At 43.4% G+C, this 17,197-nt stretch overlaps 1 protein-coding gene across 2 annotated transcripts in view; it reads left to right on the top strand.

The window, feature by feature from the left end:
- The window catches only part of KLHL18 (kelch like family member 18), a 53,527-nt gene that overhangs the window by 31,441 nt on the left and 4,889 nt on the right, over window positions 1-17,197 (top strand). Inside the window, exons 2-8 of one of the 2 annotated variants that reach the window (XM_079116742.1) lie at window positions 893-1,023; window positions 3,020-3,160; window positions 6,552-6,750; window positions 9,259-9,419; window positions 10,709-10,845; window positions 12,204-12,441; window positions 15,655-15,759. In XM_079116742.1, coding sequence (XP_078972868.1) covers window positions 893-1,023; window positions 3,020-3,160; window positions 6,552-6,750; window positions 9,259-9,419; window positions 10,709-10,845; window positions 12,204-12,441; window positions 15,655-15,759 — 1,112 coding nt within the window. The remainder of the gene's footprint in view (window positions 1-892; window positions 1,024-3,019; window positions 3,161-6,551; window positions 6,751-9,258; window positions 9,420-10,708; window positions 10,846-12,203; window positions 12,442-15,654; window positions 15,760-17,197) is intronic. The other variant, XM_079116743.1, reaches the window with a different exon arrangement.

The raw sequence follows: 17,197 nt of genomic DNA, 5'->3' as shown, positions 1-17,197 counted from the left end.
GGGCCATACAGATCACCAACCTGTCTGCAATACAGGTCATTCCTGCTGGCTGATCCCAGAGTTGTTTTCTGCAGAGATCCTCTGAACGCCTCCTTGTCTACCACAGCCTGCTTGGTGCCCAAGAACCCTCTACCCACGCACCCCACCGACTTTTGAGCCCATGATACATCATGCTTTACCATTGGTCTTCACAGACAGTCTCTATTCAAGTCTGGTCCCATTTCTCCTCATCTCTACTGTCATTATATATTTACTTTTATTGAGGAACATAGTGTTAAGAACCCCAGGGTTCTTGGACAGTTTGTATATTCCATCTGCCTTCTCTTTATTTTTTTATTTTATCTTTTTTAATTTTGGACCAGGGCCACTTAACCATTGAGTCACATTCCCAGCCCAATTTTAACTTTTTAATTTTGAGACAGGGTCCTGCTAAGTTGTTTAGGACCTAACTAATTGCTGAGACTGGTTTTGAACTTGTGATTCTCTTGCCTCAACCTCCCAGGTCACTGAGATTACAGATGTGCACTACCATGCCCAACTTATATCTACCTTTTAATAAAACTGAAGTTGCAATTAGCATTGAAGGAGTTAGGTATTCAAGTTGGTGGAAGAGTTGAGAGGGGTACATTGGAGACTGCCATTAAAGTAAAAACTACCACTGGAAGCATTCAAGCTTACTTTCTAATCATTTAACATCTCATTAAAAGATATTGTTCACATTCTTCTATTGTAACAGAGTATGTTGAATTTTAAATACTTCTGAGTCTCCACGATAAGTCTTGGTTATCATATCCTGGGATGCGGTGGGCAAAGGGGTAAACTGTGGAACAGCCAGATTAGGGTTTTATGTTTGCATCCCTCAGTTTGTCTTTGTATTTTACTTTGCCCACAGATCGGGGACCACAAGTTCAGTGCTCACCGGATCGTCTTAGCAGCCTCAATCCCATACTTCCATGCTATGTTTACAAATGACATGATGGAGTGCAAGCAGGATGAGATTGTAATGCAAGGAATGGACCCAAGGTATGAAATCCTGCCATTAAGATATTTTTTCCCATTGTATTTCAACCAGATATTTTGTTGATCTGGCTCCCCATTAGGTTTTACCAGCTGCTTTCCAGGTGCAATTTTATTCTGTGCTTGGGACCATTTGAGGACCTATAATAGTACATGGTATCTAACAATGCATCTCCATACATAGAAGATAATTAGTAAACACATTAGGACCTCAGCCAGTAGCCTGAGACAGGGTTCAAATAAAGGGAGTTTTGATGTTGTTTTTACTCTACTATTAAAGTCCAAGATATTTTTATAAATTGAGGCTGGGTATCAGTTTGGTGATGTATTACTCTCTATACTTTTCTAAGCAAGCTATTTTAGCTGGCAAAATAGCTCTTCCAATAATTCTCTTCATTTACTTTCCTTCATATCAGTCTAGAATAGTATCCATTAGAACTTTCTACAGTGTGGAAATGGTCTTTTTGTGTTTCCCAAAATGGTAGCCACTAGCCACAGTTGGCTATTGAGCTTTTGAAATGTGACTAGTAAGACTGAAGAACGGAATTTTAAATTTGGTTTTAAGTTAGTAGTGATGTGTAATGTCTATTGTATTGGACAATAGGTCTAGAGTAAGGCAGATTTTTATGGTTATTTGATGGATCAAAAAATTGAAGCTCTAGCCCAAGGTTAACCCATTAGCTAGTAGTCATTTGTTGCCACACTTCTTTTTTTTTTTTAATTAATTAATTAATTAATTTATTTGCGGTGCTGGGGATTGAACCCAGGGCCTTGTGCTTGCGAGGCAAGCACTCTACCAACTGAGCTACATCCCCAGCCCCTGCCTCACCTCATGCTGGTGAGACCTAGGGAAAAAGGAGCTGGGAGATGGTGTGTCACTTCTGGATGATTGAAGATGATCTGTACCTACTGCAAGACAAGAATCTCAGGCCAGCTACTTATAAGGAAAGACTGCAGTGGGTCTCCAGGGCAGTTGTGCACTCCTCTCTGAGGTCTGTGTCTGAACAAGCCATGCTAAGTACCATGTGTGTCCAAGTGCTTTATTAACAGAAACTGATTGAGCATCTGTGGTATGCACAGCTTGAGGCAAGTACATACTTGGTATGGCTGGGAGTGAATGTGGTATAAGAAAAGTAAAAGAAAAGTAAAGCTTAGTACCGATTAGTGAATGATGGGTGGGGTCTGTGCTATTTCAGAGTGACCAGGTGGTGGGGTGGTACTTGAGCCGAGACCTAAACTGAAGTGAGAAATGAGCCATCTTGGGGAACAGCCCTCCAAACAAAGGGAGCAGCCAATGCAAAGGACCTGAGGTGAAAGTGTGTTCAGAATTTTGGAACAAAGCAAAAAAGGGAAAGAGTCGAAGGTAATGAGGTTAGAGAGATGGAGAGGGATCAGAACTCATCCAGACCTACGAGTGAATTTAGATTTCATTCTCAGTGTGAACCGGAGGCAAAAAAAAAGTCGAAGTAACATTCTAGAAATTTACCTCCAAACAATAATAATAATCTAAAACATTATGGCAAGGAGACAGTATCAGCTGTGATGCCTACCTGTACGGGTGAATTATTATAGCACATTTCCATGTTGAAATATCATGTAGCAGCTACCAAAACCTATAAACGTGAAGCCAGCATAGCAACATAAGAGAGGGCTTGATAAGTATTCTATGGTTATAGCCATATAATTTGTGCATACAGGTGAACAGAGACTGGAAATGAACCTAGAAAAACACTCTTTCAATAGGGAGTTTGTGGATAATTTTCTTTTTTCGAATTTTCTGCAATAAAATTATTTGAATCATGAAAACAGCTAAGTAGAGTGAGTTTTTTGGCTGTGGTAAAGTAGTTATTCTACTTAGACTCTCAAAGGACATGGATTAAATGGATTTTTAAGCAGGGCCCATCTGTTGTGTAGGTAGTCAGGTCAATTCAATAGGGCTTGAGTCACCTGTGGGACAACTCCTCTCTGAAGAACTTCTCATGACTTTCCTTCTTTCCTTTAGTGCCCTGGAAGCTCTGATCAACTTTGCTTATAATGGCAACCTTGCCATTGACCAGCAGAATGTACAGTCATTGCTGATGGGGGCGAGTTTCCTGCAGCTGCAAAGCATCAAAGACGCCTGCTGCACATTCCTCCGAGAACGGTGAGGTGATGTGGCAGGGAGCGTGGTCATCCCCTTTCTGGAATCCCCTGCCAGTTTGCTGTCCTTGGTGCATATAGAATTCTATGAAGTGGGTGAAGGGAGAAGTGAGAAGACATTTCTTGAATTCAGTACCAAACAGTACCCACCTCTTTGAGATCAGCCTTTGCAGAACACAATTTGCATAGCCTTGCGTGCCCTCTCCCTTACTGTGACATGTTCCCCTTCTGATCTTCCCTCTCCAATGTGATCAACATGGAAATTAGCTAATTAAGCTAATTTCTCACTAATCTGATTCATTCAGTGCTTTCTAAATTATTCCATAGCCATCTCCATCTTTGTTAAGCTACTTCCTTCTCCTTAAATTTCTTAACCTTCCCTTCTTCCCTTTTAGATTTAGCTCTTTAGAGTCCACCCAAATTTTACCTCCTGGAATTCTCTATCTCTGTTCATCTACTGGGAGCGATCATTATTTTTTTAAAAACATTTTTAAAGATTTATTTAGTTGCCAGTGGATCTTTTATTTTATTTATATATGGTGCTGAGGATTGAACCCAGGACCTCACACATGCCAGGCAAGCTCTCAACCCCAGCCCCCTCCCTTGACCTTTTAACTTAGTAGATAAGAAGTCTCCCACTCCCCACCCTCCTGCCAAGAGACTCAGCAGCCTAGTCTTAAGATAAAGGTCTTTTAACCACCAGAGGTTTGGGGATGAGAGTTAATGCTGAGCCACACACCCACAGGGCGGAACTGAAAGAGCATCTCTCTGCATGTTGCTCTCCTAGGCCAGCCTTCACCTGATCCTCCTCTCATCACCAGGTCCCTTGCATGAAGACCAGCATTCCTTCTGCCTCAACTTTCCCTTATGAACCTCATTATTCCCTGTTAGAGTTGACCTCCCCTTCCTCTACTCCCACTGCACCAATTCAGGTAGCTGCTCTATGGAGCCTACCTGTTGTCCTTATCTTGCCTGTGTAGTACTCAAAAGGTATTACTGACCACTGCCATGTGTGCATTTAGTTATAATAGCCATGGTAGTGATGCCTCGAATATAGGGGCATTCATCTTCTAGGTGAAAGGTGAATGTTTTCATCTTGAGGTCAGTGGTACCATGTCTGATTTTGTAGCTGGAGACTTTATAGTGACAGTGTATATCCAGAGCCAGGCTTGTGCCTGCCTTGGGATGCCTTCTGGGTCAGGCTGGAGGGGTGCATGGGGATGGGTAAGATACAACTGTCTTTCCTATTCATTTGTATGTTTAAGGATTTAGTTCATCTCTTTGTTCCCATAAAACTTGAAGAATAGTTTGCTCTTGAAATAGACACTCATAAGGATTAAGTTGGCCATCTTCACAGCTTCTCAAGGGCCAACAGCGCCACCTAGGAGCCTTTGAGGTCTTCACTTTCCAACAGTGAATTCAGGCTGTCTCCTAAAAGATGCCAAACAGTGGTTTTAGAGAGTGCAGGGTTTTTGTTTGTTTTTGATGTGATAGCCCAGTTCAGTTGAGAAGATGAGTTTGATGCTCAATATTATACCAAGTCAATCATAGCCAAATATGAGATACAGGAATCCTAACCTTTGAAGAAGAAGGGAATGGCTGTAGCTACAATGATCATCGTTTCCCACATCTTTGGACGCTAACCAGCTCCCAGCCCATGGCATTTTGAATCCTGTTGGGTTGATATCAGTGGTAGAGATGAGTGAAGCATGCTGTAGAGGCCCAGGGAAGGTTTATCCTCATTCCTGCCTCACATTTACTTTAATAGTTCTCACTCACCTACCATATGTGCTCTACCAGAAAGGCATTATTTGACAGATGTCTGTAGATTCTGACCTTGAACCCTGTGTTCCTCACTGACCATGCTGCCTTTTCTCTGTGCTGCTCCATGTTCTTGTTTCCTCAGCTTTTGGAAATTCAGTCAGGTTTCCAAAGTAGTGGACAGAGCAAGTTCAGCCAGTGATGAAACTACAGTTACATAAAATTTAGTCTAGTTATCAAGCTGGGTGCCTGAGATACTCTGCCTGTCTTTGACAACTCTGCTGCTAGGGCACATTGGTGAATGTTGCTTAGTAAATATAACTCTATGCCTGTAACCTTTAAATTCACCTGAGGGATAAGAGAGTCTTAGAAAGCATTCTAAGGAAGAGAAGTAAGCCTGGGAAGTTTTTATTCTGATAAATATCATATCCCTCCATAGATCAACAGCCACAAAAATCAAAATTTAAAAAGACCTGCCAGGAACAGTGGCACACACCTGTAATCTCAGATGGTCAGGAGGCTAAGGCAGGAAAGACACAAGTTCTTGACCCACCTGGTCAGCTTAGTGAGATCCTGTCTCAAAAATGTTTAAAAAGGGATGGAAAGGTAGCTCAGTGGTGGAGCACTGCTAAGTTCAATCCCTGGTACTCCAAAAAAAAAAAAAAAAAGAAGAAGAAAGAAAGAAAATGACCATCCCCCAGGATCTTCTTCTGTTTCCAAGATTTAAGAACCACACTGGGTTGATTTGAAATTTAAAAAAAAACAAAAAATAGAAGGGCTGGGCTTGTAGCTTAGTGGTAGAGCATTTGCCCAGAATGTGTGAGGCACTGGGTTTTTTAGCACTGCATAAAAATAAACAAAGGCATAATGTCCATCTACAACTACAAAAAAGATTTATAAACAAATTAATTTAATTAAGGTATTATGTCCATCTACAACTGAAAATATTTAAAAAGTAAAAAAAAAAAAAACTAGACTAGAGATTAAAATAGCAACTAACTTTATGCTAAGTGCTTTTACCTGCATTCTGGATTTGATCCCCAGAATTGGAAAAAAAAAAAAAAAAAATTCTGGAGAATGCATATAAAGGGCATAGCAAAGTATCTGACCTCACTGATGGTGCTGAATAAATAATAGCTGCTGCTATTATTTCCAGATATCTGTACAGTTAGGTTCACTGCCTAAAAAAGGATCCCAATGTTAGAGACATCATCTCTCCCCATGGTTTAAACTCATTCTACAACTTCAGTGCCTTCTTGGTAACCAGAGATAGGATAGTGCTCTAGACCCTCAACCAGGAACAGTAACAGCTGAATATGGCAAACGGGTTTTCCAGCACATGCTCTCCTGCCCTGTACAGTTACTTCACAGGACTTCCCAAGAACTCATTCCACCTTGACACAGATCACCAGGTCCAGGAAGCAAAGGCCTTTGAGGATAATCCATCTTTATTTTATATTTTTAGATGTTGAGTACCAAAGGGGTGCACCTCGTGTCACAGGAGTTTCCAACAAAGCTGAGGGCAAAATTTGTTTTTGTTCTGTGGCTCTACACAGAACTATCCTAAGAATAATCAAAGATAACATTCTTCTTTCCTCAAATTTTTTTCTTTTCATCTTCTCTCATGCCAAAAGGCTTCATCCAAAAAATTGCCTGGGTGTGCGCCAGTTTGCGGAGACGATGATGTGTGCTGTACTGTACGATGCAGCCAACAGCTTCATCCACCAGCACTTTGTGGAGGTGTCCATGTCGGAAGAGTTCCTGGCCCTGCCCTTGGAGGATGTGCTTGAGCTCGTGTCCCGAGACGAGCTGAATGTGAAGTCAGAGGAGCAGGTTGGTGAGAGCATAGTAGCCGTCTACACAGGTGACACAGGGGTACTGTTCTTTCCCATCAGTGTTTTCTTTCTTTCTTTCTTTTTTTTAACACAATTAAGATCATGGCATAGACAGGTATTGTGTACTATGGGATTGTTTTATTTTAGGTATTTTTCATGAAAACTTTTCATATATTTTAGTGTCTAAATAATATTCTATTTATTTTATCAACCCCACTTTCTTCCCTTATTCTTGGGTGCTTGGGTTATTTTCAGTATTTAGTATCAGAAATAATATAAATAATATTGCCATGAACTGGAAATAGCAAGCTTGGATGACTTTTTGAAAGAGTCTTGTTCTGAGGAAGAGCAGAACATTGTGGCAGTCAAGAGGGGTTTTTCTTAAGGTGGGAGAAATTACTACATACTTGACTCTAACGGGACTTTTCCAGATGAGACAAAAACAGGTAATGTAAGAAAAATGGAAGAATAGTTACTGGGTAATCGTCTAGAGTGAGAAGAGACAGAGTTTAGGGCACAGGGAGTGTGTTTGATAGGAAAACTGCTGTCAACACCCAGATGCAGGGTGGAGAGCTGGGTGCACACACCCAGGTACAGCAGAGGGAGATGCTGCTTCTTATTGGCATTCTCTTCTGATTTTTTTCTGCCTTCTCAGCTGAGAGTAAGGATGATGGAGGAGTATGAGAAAGTTGAGGAGAGATGAAAGATTATGAAACAGTCTTCTCGTGGGAGAGTAAATGGACAATGCCAGGCAGATGAAGAGGGCTTGATAGGAAGCATATTTTTTAAAAATTATTTTGGGGGTACTGAGGATTGAAGCCAGAGATGCTTTACCACTGAGCCAGATCTCCAGCCCTTTTTTATTTTTTATTTTAAGATGTCTTGCTAAGTTGCTAAGGCTGGCATTGAACTTGCAATTCTCCTGCCTCAGCCTCCCATGCTGCTGGGATTATAGGTGTGTACCACCATACCTGATTATAGGAAGCAGATTTGTAGTAAAAATTTTAATGTAAACTGGTCAGCTGTATTGTGTGTTCAGCCACATGTACTGGTGCAGGTACATAATAGGGTTGAACTGAACTTGAAGAACTGGACCTTACCAGGTTAGAGATCTTTTTCCAGATGAATGTGACCAAGAAAGGAGTGTGGCATGAGAATTGAGGGTACCTGCATAATGACTGGTGGACCCCATGCTGGGGGAGAGGCAAGGAAATAAGCCAGATATGGGGAGATAAGAAGCACGTGGGGGCGGGGGGGCAGTGTCAGAGACTGATGGCAGTCAATTCCTGAACTGAAGATTTGATGTGGTGGCTAGTACTATTTACTTGACACTGTGGAAGATGGGACGCTCTTGATAAAACCAGTTATAGTCATCAGGGAGGGTGAGGCTATTGGCAAAGAGAGGTTTGGGCAACCACAGGGTCCTCTAAAGACAAAGTAGACAGATCTTCCCAGAGTGGTTCAGAAAAACTAAAATGAGAACATAGGGTGTTGGTAGCCAGAGAGGAGCAAAAGACGATACTTTCTGTCCTACTGAGGTATCATGCAAGTTGCCTTAAGAGAATGGTGAGTAGGTGTCATTCTGGGCAGAGGGTGGGAAGGACTGAGAGCATTGAATGTGAGGGTAAGGAGTTTGGACCTGGCCCTGCAGGCACCAAGACCATCACTGCTGAAAGGCCTCTGTCTTTGGTTAGTTGAGAAGTCTCACCAAAGGCCAAGCCCCTTGGGGTATTTGATTGACGATCTTGACCTGGCCTGCCATGGAGCTGCGCTTCAGCAGGAGCTCAGCTTCTGGGAGGCAAACTGTTCATGCTGGGTACAACTCATCTAATTTCCTGAATGTCTGAAGAGTTTTCTACTCCTGAATATTAGTGACTGGAAGTGACCCCTGAGCTTGGCAGCATGGGCACCATGATTTAGAGGGAAGAGCCTTATTCCAAGAATAAGATATTCTTTCCCTAGCTCTTCTGCTAATTAATGTGACCTTAGCAGCTAACATTTATTCGAGTGATGCATTATAAGGACTCTAAGGTTTTAAAGGGAGATGATCTTTGTGACTGGAGCCATTAAGGAAGGATCCTTGGCCAGGCCTTAGAGAAAATGGAGAAAAATTTAAACCAAAAGGAGGAGAGGAGAGGACATTCGAGGAGATGGTGTGAACAGGGGAACCAGAGCCCAGCCTGGCTAGAGTAGACAGTGATCGACGGAGTTTAGAGTGGGTAGGGTACAGAAGCAGCAGGAAAGGAGAGAAACAGGCATTTTGTTACGATTCAGTAGGAAATCATAATGAAAGCCAGGAAGCTGTTAGAGTTAACAGCTTGCATTGCAAAAGACAGGACCAAATAGAGTAGCTGGGAAGTTGAAGAGAGAGCAGTAGATTCAGGAGACAAGTAGGGGGAAACACTGATGGGCCCAAGGGACTGTTTCAAGATAGGAAGTGGAGGGTTTGAGATGAGGGGTAAGGGTGTGGTGTCTGAATTGCTGCAGCAACACCTGTTCTTTGTAGGTCTTTGAAGCCGCATTGTCCTGGGTCAGATATGACCGGGAACAGAGGGGGCCCTGCCTACCAGAGCTGCTGTCCAATATTCGCCTGCCTCTCTGTCGGCCCCAGTTCCTGTCAGACCGAGTGCAGCAAGATGACCTGGTGCGTTGCTGCCACAAATGCAGGTGAGTGAGGGCAGACTTGCACAGCACACTGCCAAGTGTCTAGGCAGAGAAGAGGATTTGGCCACCCAATCCAGCTCAGGGGAGGAACGGTTTGGAGTGTTCTAATTCATGGCCCACAGATTGGTCTGTCCTCTGTCTAAAAGAGAAGGGGAAGTAGAAGGAGCCTGAGTCTTACACTATGGGCAGAAAAATGTGCATGTGGGAGCATCAAGGTAGAACGACTTTTCTCCCCTAAATTATCTGAGTATACTCCAGTGTCCTCATCCACTGAGCTGTTGTGAGTGTACAAGTAATCTATACTCCCTGCCTTGACCCTGCCCACACTGGTGATGCAAATGGAACTTTTGACTATCCTGCCATGGGTGTAGGCTTTGTATCTATAGTAATGGGTTGAGGGGAAGACTGATTTACTGGCATATGAAACATCTATGCAGAGAAAAGCAGTAATGACGTGGCACAGTGTATAAAATTAGAGCAGCAGAGAAAAAATGTCCATCCTCCAAATTGCTTGTCATATCCACAACAGTGAAATATTTTTTCCTCCTTTGCCAAAAAGGTTTTTGCAAATATTCAGCTTTCCTTCATTTTTTTACCCCTGGTTGAAATCAGGTGGTTCAGGAGAAAGTCAGTGGCTTGCTGCAGGTGGTGTGAAGATATGTGTCAGGAAGGGATGGTAGTAGCTGGCCATAGGACTGCAGGTGTGACCAGCAGTCCTAAGAGTGCTGTAGAGAAGTGTGAACTGTGCTGTTGGTAATGCATAGCTATCAAAGTTCTTAGAAAAAGCAGCATAGACTGTAGTATGGAGGGTGGGCTTCAAAGGCAGGCTGGAGACAGGGAAATCCATCCAGAACAGTTGGTAGCTGTAGTCACAGTGCAGGTGAGAGTTGATTGATTGCAAGGTATGAGCTGTGGTTCAGTCATGGGGACAAAAGAAAGAGGTAGATCCAAGCAGCTTAGGATGCAGACTGCTTGCTTAGCCTCCCCCAGCCCAGATGTTTCAGCCACCACCCTGATTTTCTCACTCCTCAGTCTGTGCTTGTCAGAAGACATTTATTCTGGTTATGCTAGCTAGGTGGGTTCTGTCTGTCTTGCTCCTTCAATTTGAACATGTCTCAACATGTGTATGGCTTCCTGAGATCTCACCTGGATTCTTTGAGATCCAACCTTCCAGAAGACTCCTGGTCCCAGTTTTTCCTGCAGTTGAGGATGGAGAAGCCAGGCTCAGAAGTGCAACTGTGGGCTGAGGACTGAGGATACATCCAGTCCTAGCACCTTGCATGTTATTCCAGGGACCTGGTAGATGAAGCGAAGGACTATCACCTCATGCCAGAGCGCCGGCCACACCTTCCGGCTTTCAGAACTCGGCCTCGCTGCTGCACATCCATCGCTGGGCTTATCTACGCCGTGGGGGGCCTCAACTCAGCAGGTATCTTGCAAATCCCCTTTGCAGAGCTCTGCCTGGGGCTCCATGGAAAAGGAATCACAATCAACTTGTCTGGTCCTTCTGCTCCCTTTCCTTTGTGCTGTCACCTCCCCTTCCCCTCTTGGTTTGATGTAATTGCTCTGTGGTTAGCACTTGTCCACTGAATTCTAATGTCAGTGCTATAGGGCCTTTAGATATCCCTGAGGTCTAGCCTCCTTACCTTACAGATGAGGAAATTGAGGCCCAGATAACTTTCACTGTGTTCTCACAAGTTACTTTGGGCAGAGCAAGGACTAGAAATCAGATGTCCTGTTCCTGAAGCAACATGCTTCTCTAATACCACATTAGCTATAGCATTTACTCAGCCCTAGCTAGGATACAGAGACCCAGTTCTATAATCAGACTGTTCACATTGAGTCATGTGGATCTCTGAAGTTAGACTGTGAGAATGTCGCCAAGGGATTATCCACATATGCCACTCTGCCACTATCAGTAATCTTTCTTACTTTCACCCCCCCATACACCACCTCCTGTGAAGCATACATGTGCTTTGCAAGCCATGTGTTAGTGGCAGCTCTTGTATGATACAGTCAGGTTTTCAGGAATGTCCCACAGGTCCCCTCCCCTCCAGTGAAATTTGGTAGACAGTCCTGACTTGTTCTGGTTTTAGTTGAAAGTTAATGAGAGGTGGGTACTAGTCTTCTGCTCATTAACCAGGAAGAAGTAAGTTGTCAACTCAGTAAACACTGGAGTGTAGCAAATGCTAAGTGTCCTAAAGCAGCATATAACAAGGAAGGAATTATTTTAATTGATTGTCATAAAAACCTGATGAAAAAGGTAGAGTTGGATTTATCATTCCTTATTGCCATGACTTAATTTTTGAGTAGTAAGTATATTATAGAGCCATGCTCGATACTGTATCTATTCTGTCATGTATAGTCCCCGTGGCAACTCTGCCATAAATATCACATGGGAAACAGAATGGGGACACAAAACAACTTGCCTGGGTTCACTCATCAGGAAGTGAAAGTTGGCATTAGGATCCATGCCCTTCCCTCTGGTCATACCTCCTGAGCTGAGAAAACTTTATCCGTCTGCCTTTGTCTTTGACTTTGGACAAATGGAATACCCGATTGTAACTGAAAAGTACCATCTCAAAAAAGCAAATGCCTCCTGTGTGATTCTGATTTTCCTTAAAGAAAATCATGAGGTTACTATTGGCTAAAATTTCTTAGTGGGCACTTGGGCCCTGAGTAATTCTCTGGGAAGAGAGCTAATAGAATCAAGTCAAATGTTCCATTTAATCATTGCCCAATAGCTGTGATCTAAACAAGTGGTCTCATTTGTTTTAATTTGAGTAGCAAATTTTTATGCAGGTGATTCCCTGAATGTGGTGGAAGTATTCGACCCCATCGCCAATCGCTGGGAGAAGTGCCATCCCATGACAACAGCCCGCAGCCGGGTGGGTGTGGCTGTGGTGAACGGGCTTCTCTATGCCATCGGGGGATATGACGGCCAGCTACGACTAAGCACTGTGGAGGCCTACAACCCAGAGACGGACACATGGACGAGAGTGGGGAGCATGAATAGCAAGAGAAGGTATTCTGGAAGCCACGTGCAGGCCGAGCACACACACTGAGCATCTGGGGAGCGCCATGCTAGACGGACAGGGGCACGTAATAAAGTAAAACACAAGCTTTGGCCTGGGAAGGTCCTGCAGCCAGGCCAGCCTCTGCCGGCACCTCCTGGGAGTGAGCCCCCACCTGCTTAAACATAAAATACCTGCCTTGTTCTTTGAGGAACCTGGGGAGACAAGACATGGACATGTGGAAGTTGTATTGTTATTTAAGTGCCAGATAAGGACTGAAAATATGTTTTATGGAAGATTCGAGGAGGGAGAAAAACTGGACTGGAACATCTGGAAGATTTCAGGGAAGAGGTGGGATTAAAGTTGAAACCTGAAGAATAAGGAGGATTTAACTTTCTTAGTGATAAAAGGAAATCCAAGGTGTTTTTCTTTATACTTTCTTCCTCAAGGACTCTTGCTACATGTGTGTTCCCACTGCCCAGGGAGTGTATGAAACAAAGCAATGTTCTTTACTTCAGGGTCACACATGTTCTGGATATGAGCACAGAGGTATTGGCAAGGTGGACCAAGTTTTTATGTTACTGAACGTATTTTAGCTGTCTGTTGCCTGCTCACATTTCCTGAATAACAAGTGGGATTAGAGGATATCCCAGTAGTGCCTGCATTGAGCCTTCTCAGTGCAGAGCTGACAGGCAGCATCTTTCCTTATGTCAGACATGCGCTTGAGCAGTGGGAAGCCCCATACTGCTTGAGGGGTGTCACTGGACAACTTCTGCTCTTCTGTCCCTGTGAGGCCACAAATAGATGAGTGGTTTCATATGGCACTCTGATGTCTCTCCTCAGAAGACTGACAGGAGAAAAGAAATCAGTTCTAGTGTCTACCCACTTAACCAGAATAGCTGTGCATTTATCTCTTTTATATTTTGAACTTTCTTGACAAAGACCCAATTTGAAGCGGGGAAGTTACATGAATTTCTTTTAAAGGGATGGTTTGAAAACCAGTGGACCAGTTACTCTTTATTGGCCTTTCTGCTTTGTAATTCTGTGATCTAAGTATTTGCCTCACAGACCCCTTCACCTTTCCATGCTTCAGGGTGTCGACATGTAAGAGCACATGACTGGGAAGGAAAAAAAGAAAGAAATCAAATGACAGCATGTGTGGTGAGGAAGAAGAGTTAGCATGGAAGTCCTTTGCCACATGAAGGTGTAATGGCCACGATACTCATGTTCCACATTCAGCAGTATTAGCATGTGATGCAAGCCAGGGGAAATCTTTGTAGCAATTCAAGACCAGATTCACAAAGGGTTTAAGTAGGTTCACTTTGGAAGAAAAAAATATATACATAAGATCTGCTTCTCCCAAGGGTGCTTGCACAGTTCCTTTTTTCCCACCACCCCCACCTTGATGCTTCCCCCTCTGCCCCTTGGACCCTTTGCAACTTTCTGTGATTGAGGGACACAGTGCCCCATATCCCCAACCTTGAGTGACTTTTTTGCTGTGACTGTAGTCACTTGGCATTCCTTGTGTGTCTGTTCTGGGCCACTTCTTTGCTTCAGTATCAGTGAATATGAAGTGTTGTCTGAGAGGAAATCCTCTGGGTCTTTCTCCCCTTCACAGTGGTTAATGCCATTCCATTTCATCCCTTTGAAATTAAAGGTTACCTAAAATGTTCTTGATCTCTCCCCTCCTGATCTCCCACACAGCTCTCCATCCTGCCAGTAAGCACAGTCTCCCTCCTGCTGACTTTCCTTGCCATCTCCCTGTGGTCTTCCAGGCTGCCTCCTTGGAGCTTTCCTGCAGTGGACTATGCCGGTCCACACTGATCAGCACTTTCTCCTATCTCCTCACACTTGTCTTTACCACTTATTGATAGTTAATCTCATAATTCATTCTTATATCACTGTTGAACTCCTGCATTATTACTTAATTTTTATGTCTGATTGATGTCCGTATCTAGAAGGAATTTGTCATCTTCCTCTAGTCCTTGTCTAAGACAAGTCCCTCTCCTCCTTCAGGCTGGTTCAGAGGGTCTGATACCATGTCCCTCAAAGGGACATTATGTGGATCAGTTTAATTTGCTGTGTATACTTGAAAGGTGTCAGTAACCCTGGTGTATTTTATTTTCCTGTTTGATAGACACCCAGATTCATTTGTAGTCTTCCCCAGCATCAGATTCAAAAACAGTGACTCGGACAGCTTGGCATTTCTCATAAGGCTTTGTATAGAGTGAAAAATTATATGATTATACCCAATCTTCCCTCCCGAGTCTTTAGTGCTAGGAGAGCTTATCAGGTGAGGAGCAGGGAGTTGGATTTGTGTCATTTAAATCCAAGGCACACCTCTTCCAAGGCAGTCTTAAGAAAAGAGCCATATTCCCCCAGCCGGCAGCTCATTTATACTGCAATTTGTGATCCTTGCTTCCTTGCAGGGTGTGGTGAGGGTTGAAATAGCAAGTATGGAGTACCTGACGCTTGAAATAATTGCACAAAAAGCAGAAGTTGAAGCATCACCCACAGAGACAAATTAGGGCCATGCATGTAACGAAACACATCTGCTTAAATTAACTTTATAGTGAATTGAATGGGAAATTCAGAGACAGTACAACAAAGTGAGGGCCAGTTATGCACAAAACACGACAAAAATCACTGTTGAGGTCACACAGATGAAATTGAGGTCTTCCAGAAAGTCCCCACTTGGTGAGAGATAGCAAACAGATTACTGGTACCCCATTGTGCCAGAACATAAAACTCTTGTGGGTGGGGAGCTTTAGCTTTCTCTCAACCTGGCATCTAGGATGGCATGCCCTGAGAGTGGCTGCTGGTGAATGAATGGATGAATGATTGTGACAAGTGCTGTAATACAGAAGCTACTCGTGAGGGCATGGGATTAGGGGAGGTGATTCTGGCTGCGAAATCCAGGACAGTTTTGGAGGAGGAGGAGAGGAATCTAACCTGGGCCCCACCTCAGAATGGTGAGGTGGGAGGTGAGCATTTTAGGCAGATTGAGGACTGAAAACAGCTGGAAGGGGAGCTAGCCCAGGGCTGCAGGGCACAAGAGCAACCATAGAGCAGCCTCGGTGGCCTCAATTTTACACCTTTACTTAAGCATGTACCTGGGATTTAGGTTCAGAAATAGGCAATGATAGCTTAATTTCTCAGTGGGCATGAAAGGCTGCTGTAGTAAGTCTAAGGCTCATCTGGGGTGACAGCTCTGTCTGTTTCAGTGCCATGGGAACAGTTGTGCTGGATGGGCAGATCTACGTCTGTGGGGGCTACGATGGCAACTCCTCCCTCAACTCTGTGGAGACCTACTCACCTGAGACAGATAAGTAAGGATCCCCAACTCCCTGGGCAACTTGAACTTACTAAACAATTTAAAAATTAGAGCTGCAGTTTAATATTTAAGCCTCTTGAAGGTAGAAAGTATGGTACCATTTTTGCCCCTTTTAGTACTTTGCACATAGTATTTATTTATTAACCCCGGTTAAATTAATGATTAATGAATGAATGATTAGGTACACTTTAAAAACACTGGTTTTCAATGAAATTGGAAACATTTATTTAATGGTCTGTAACTTAGCTAAATCAGCCCATTTTACTGGAAATGTAGGCAAAAGAGGATAAGAAATAGATGAACAGTATGTTCCGAAGCCAGTAGGATATGATTTGGAAAAAAGAAGGAAAAAGTTATATGGTTAAATAATCTTGAGAAGTATTGATGTGTGTCCCACCAAAGTCCTTGTGTTTCCATAATCATATTAACATTGCAAAGGCTCTGGAAAATTCTGCAGTAGAGAACTCTGTTTAATAGGTGTTATGTAAAACCTATCACCATTTTGTGGCATAATTTCACAACAGTCTGGAAAACACTGACAGGGTTAGCTTGAGTTTTTTATTTCATCATTTGAATCCTCTCATCTTATGTAGCAAAACATAAGCAAATGAGTTGAATGGATTAATCAGAATGCTTTCAAGCCAATATTCTGTCTCTTATATGCTTTGGGCAGCAAGTTTTATATTCAAGACCCTGTAATATCCAGTGTGGTGGGCTGTAGATGCATTGTGATCATACTACCTGGAGTCCTGAGTTTGGAGCCTTTGGCCCTCTTCTTCCCTGGGGTCGTGGGAAAAACAAGGTGGTGGGAATGTCTTCTAAGGTGAGATCCATCATGGATAGACAGTAGGAGGTGCTCATGATGAGCATAGGCAAGGAGACAAGAAGAGAGGCTCAGATAAGAATGTACCCTCTGTAAGCTGGGTACAGCAGCACACACCTGTAATCCTAGCAACTCAGGAGACTGCGGCAGGAGAATCATAGTTTCAAGGCCAACCTCAGAAATTTAGCAAGACCGTCAGCAACTTAGCAAGACCCTGTCTCAAAGTTTAACAATAAAACAGGGGTGGGAATGTGGTAAAGTGCTCATTGGTAAAGTGCCCCCACCTGAGTGCAATCCCCAGTACAAAGGAAAAAAAAAAAAAAAAGAATGTTGCTCACTATAATCAAGGACAGCAGCAGTTAGGATCTAGTGGCAGGGGCATGGAGTGTGGAAGGAAGACAGCAGATGTGGGTGGTGTGCTGTACAGGGTAAAGGGAAGATAGGTGAGGACCACCTGGTAAATAAACACACTGAAGAACTTGGATGAGGGCTGGGGAGATAGCTCAGTTGGTAGAGTGCTTGCCTCATAATCATAAGGCCCTGGGTTCAATCCCCAGCAACGCAAAAAAAAAAAAAAAGAAAGAAAGAAAGAACTTGGTGCAGAGCCGCT

This window comes from Sciurus vulgaris (assembly GCF_902686455.1).
Source record: "Sciurus vulgaris genome assembly, chromosome: 16".
In the NCBI taxonomy this organism is placed as follows: Eukaryota; Metazoa; Chordata; class Mammalia; order Rodentia; family Sciuridae; genus Sciurus; species Sciurus vulgaris.
Note: the sequence above shows the minus strand (reverse complement) of the source record. Positions and strands in the feature narration are given on the sequence as shown.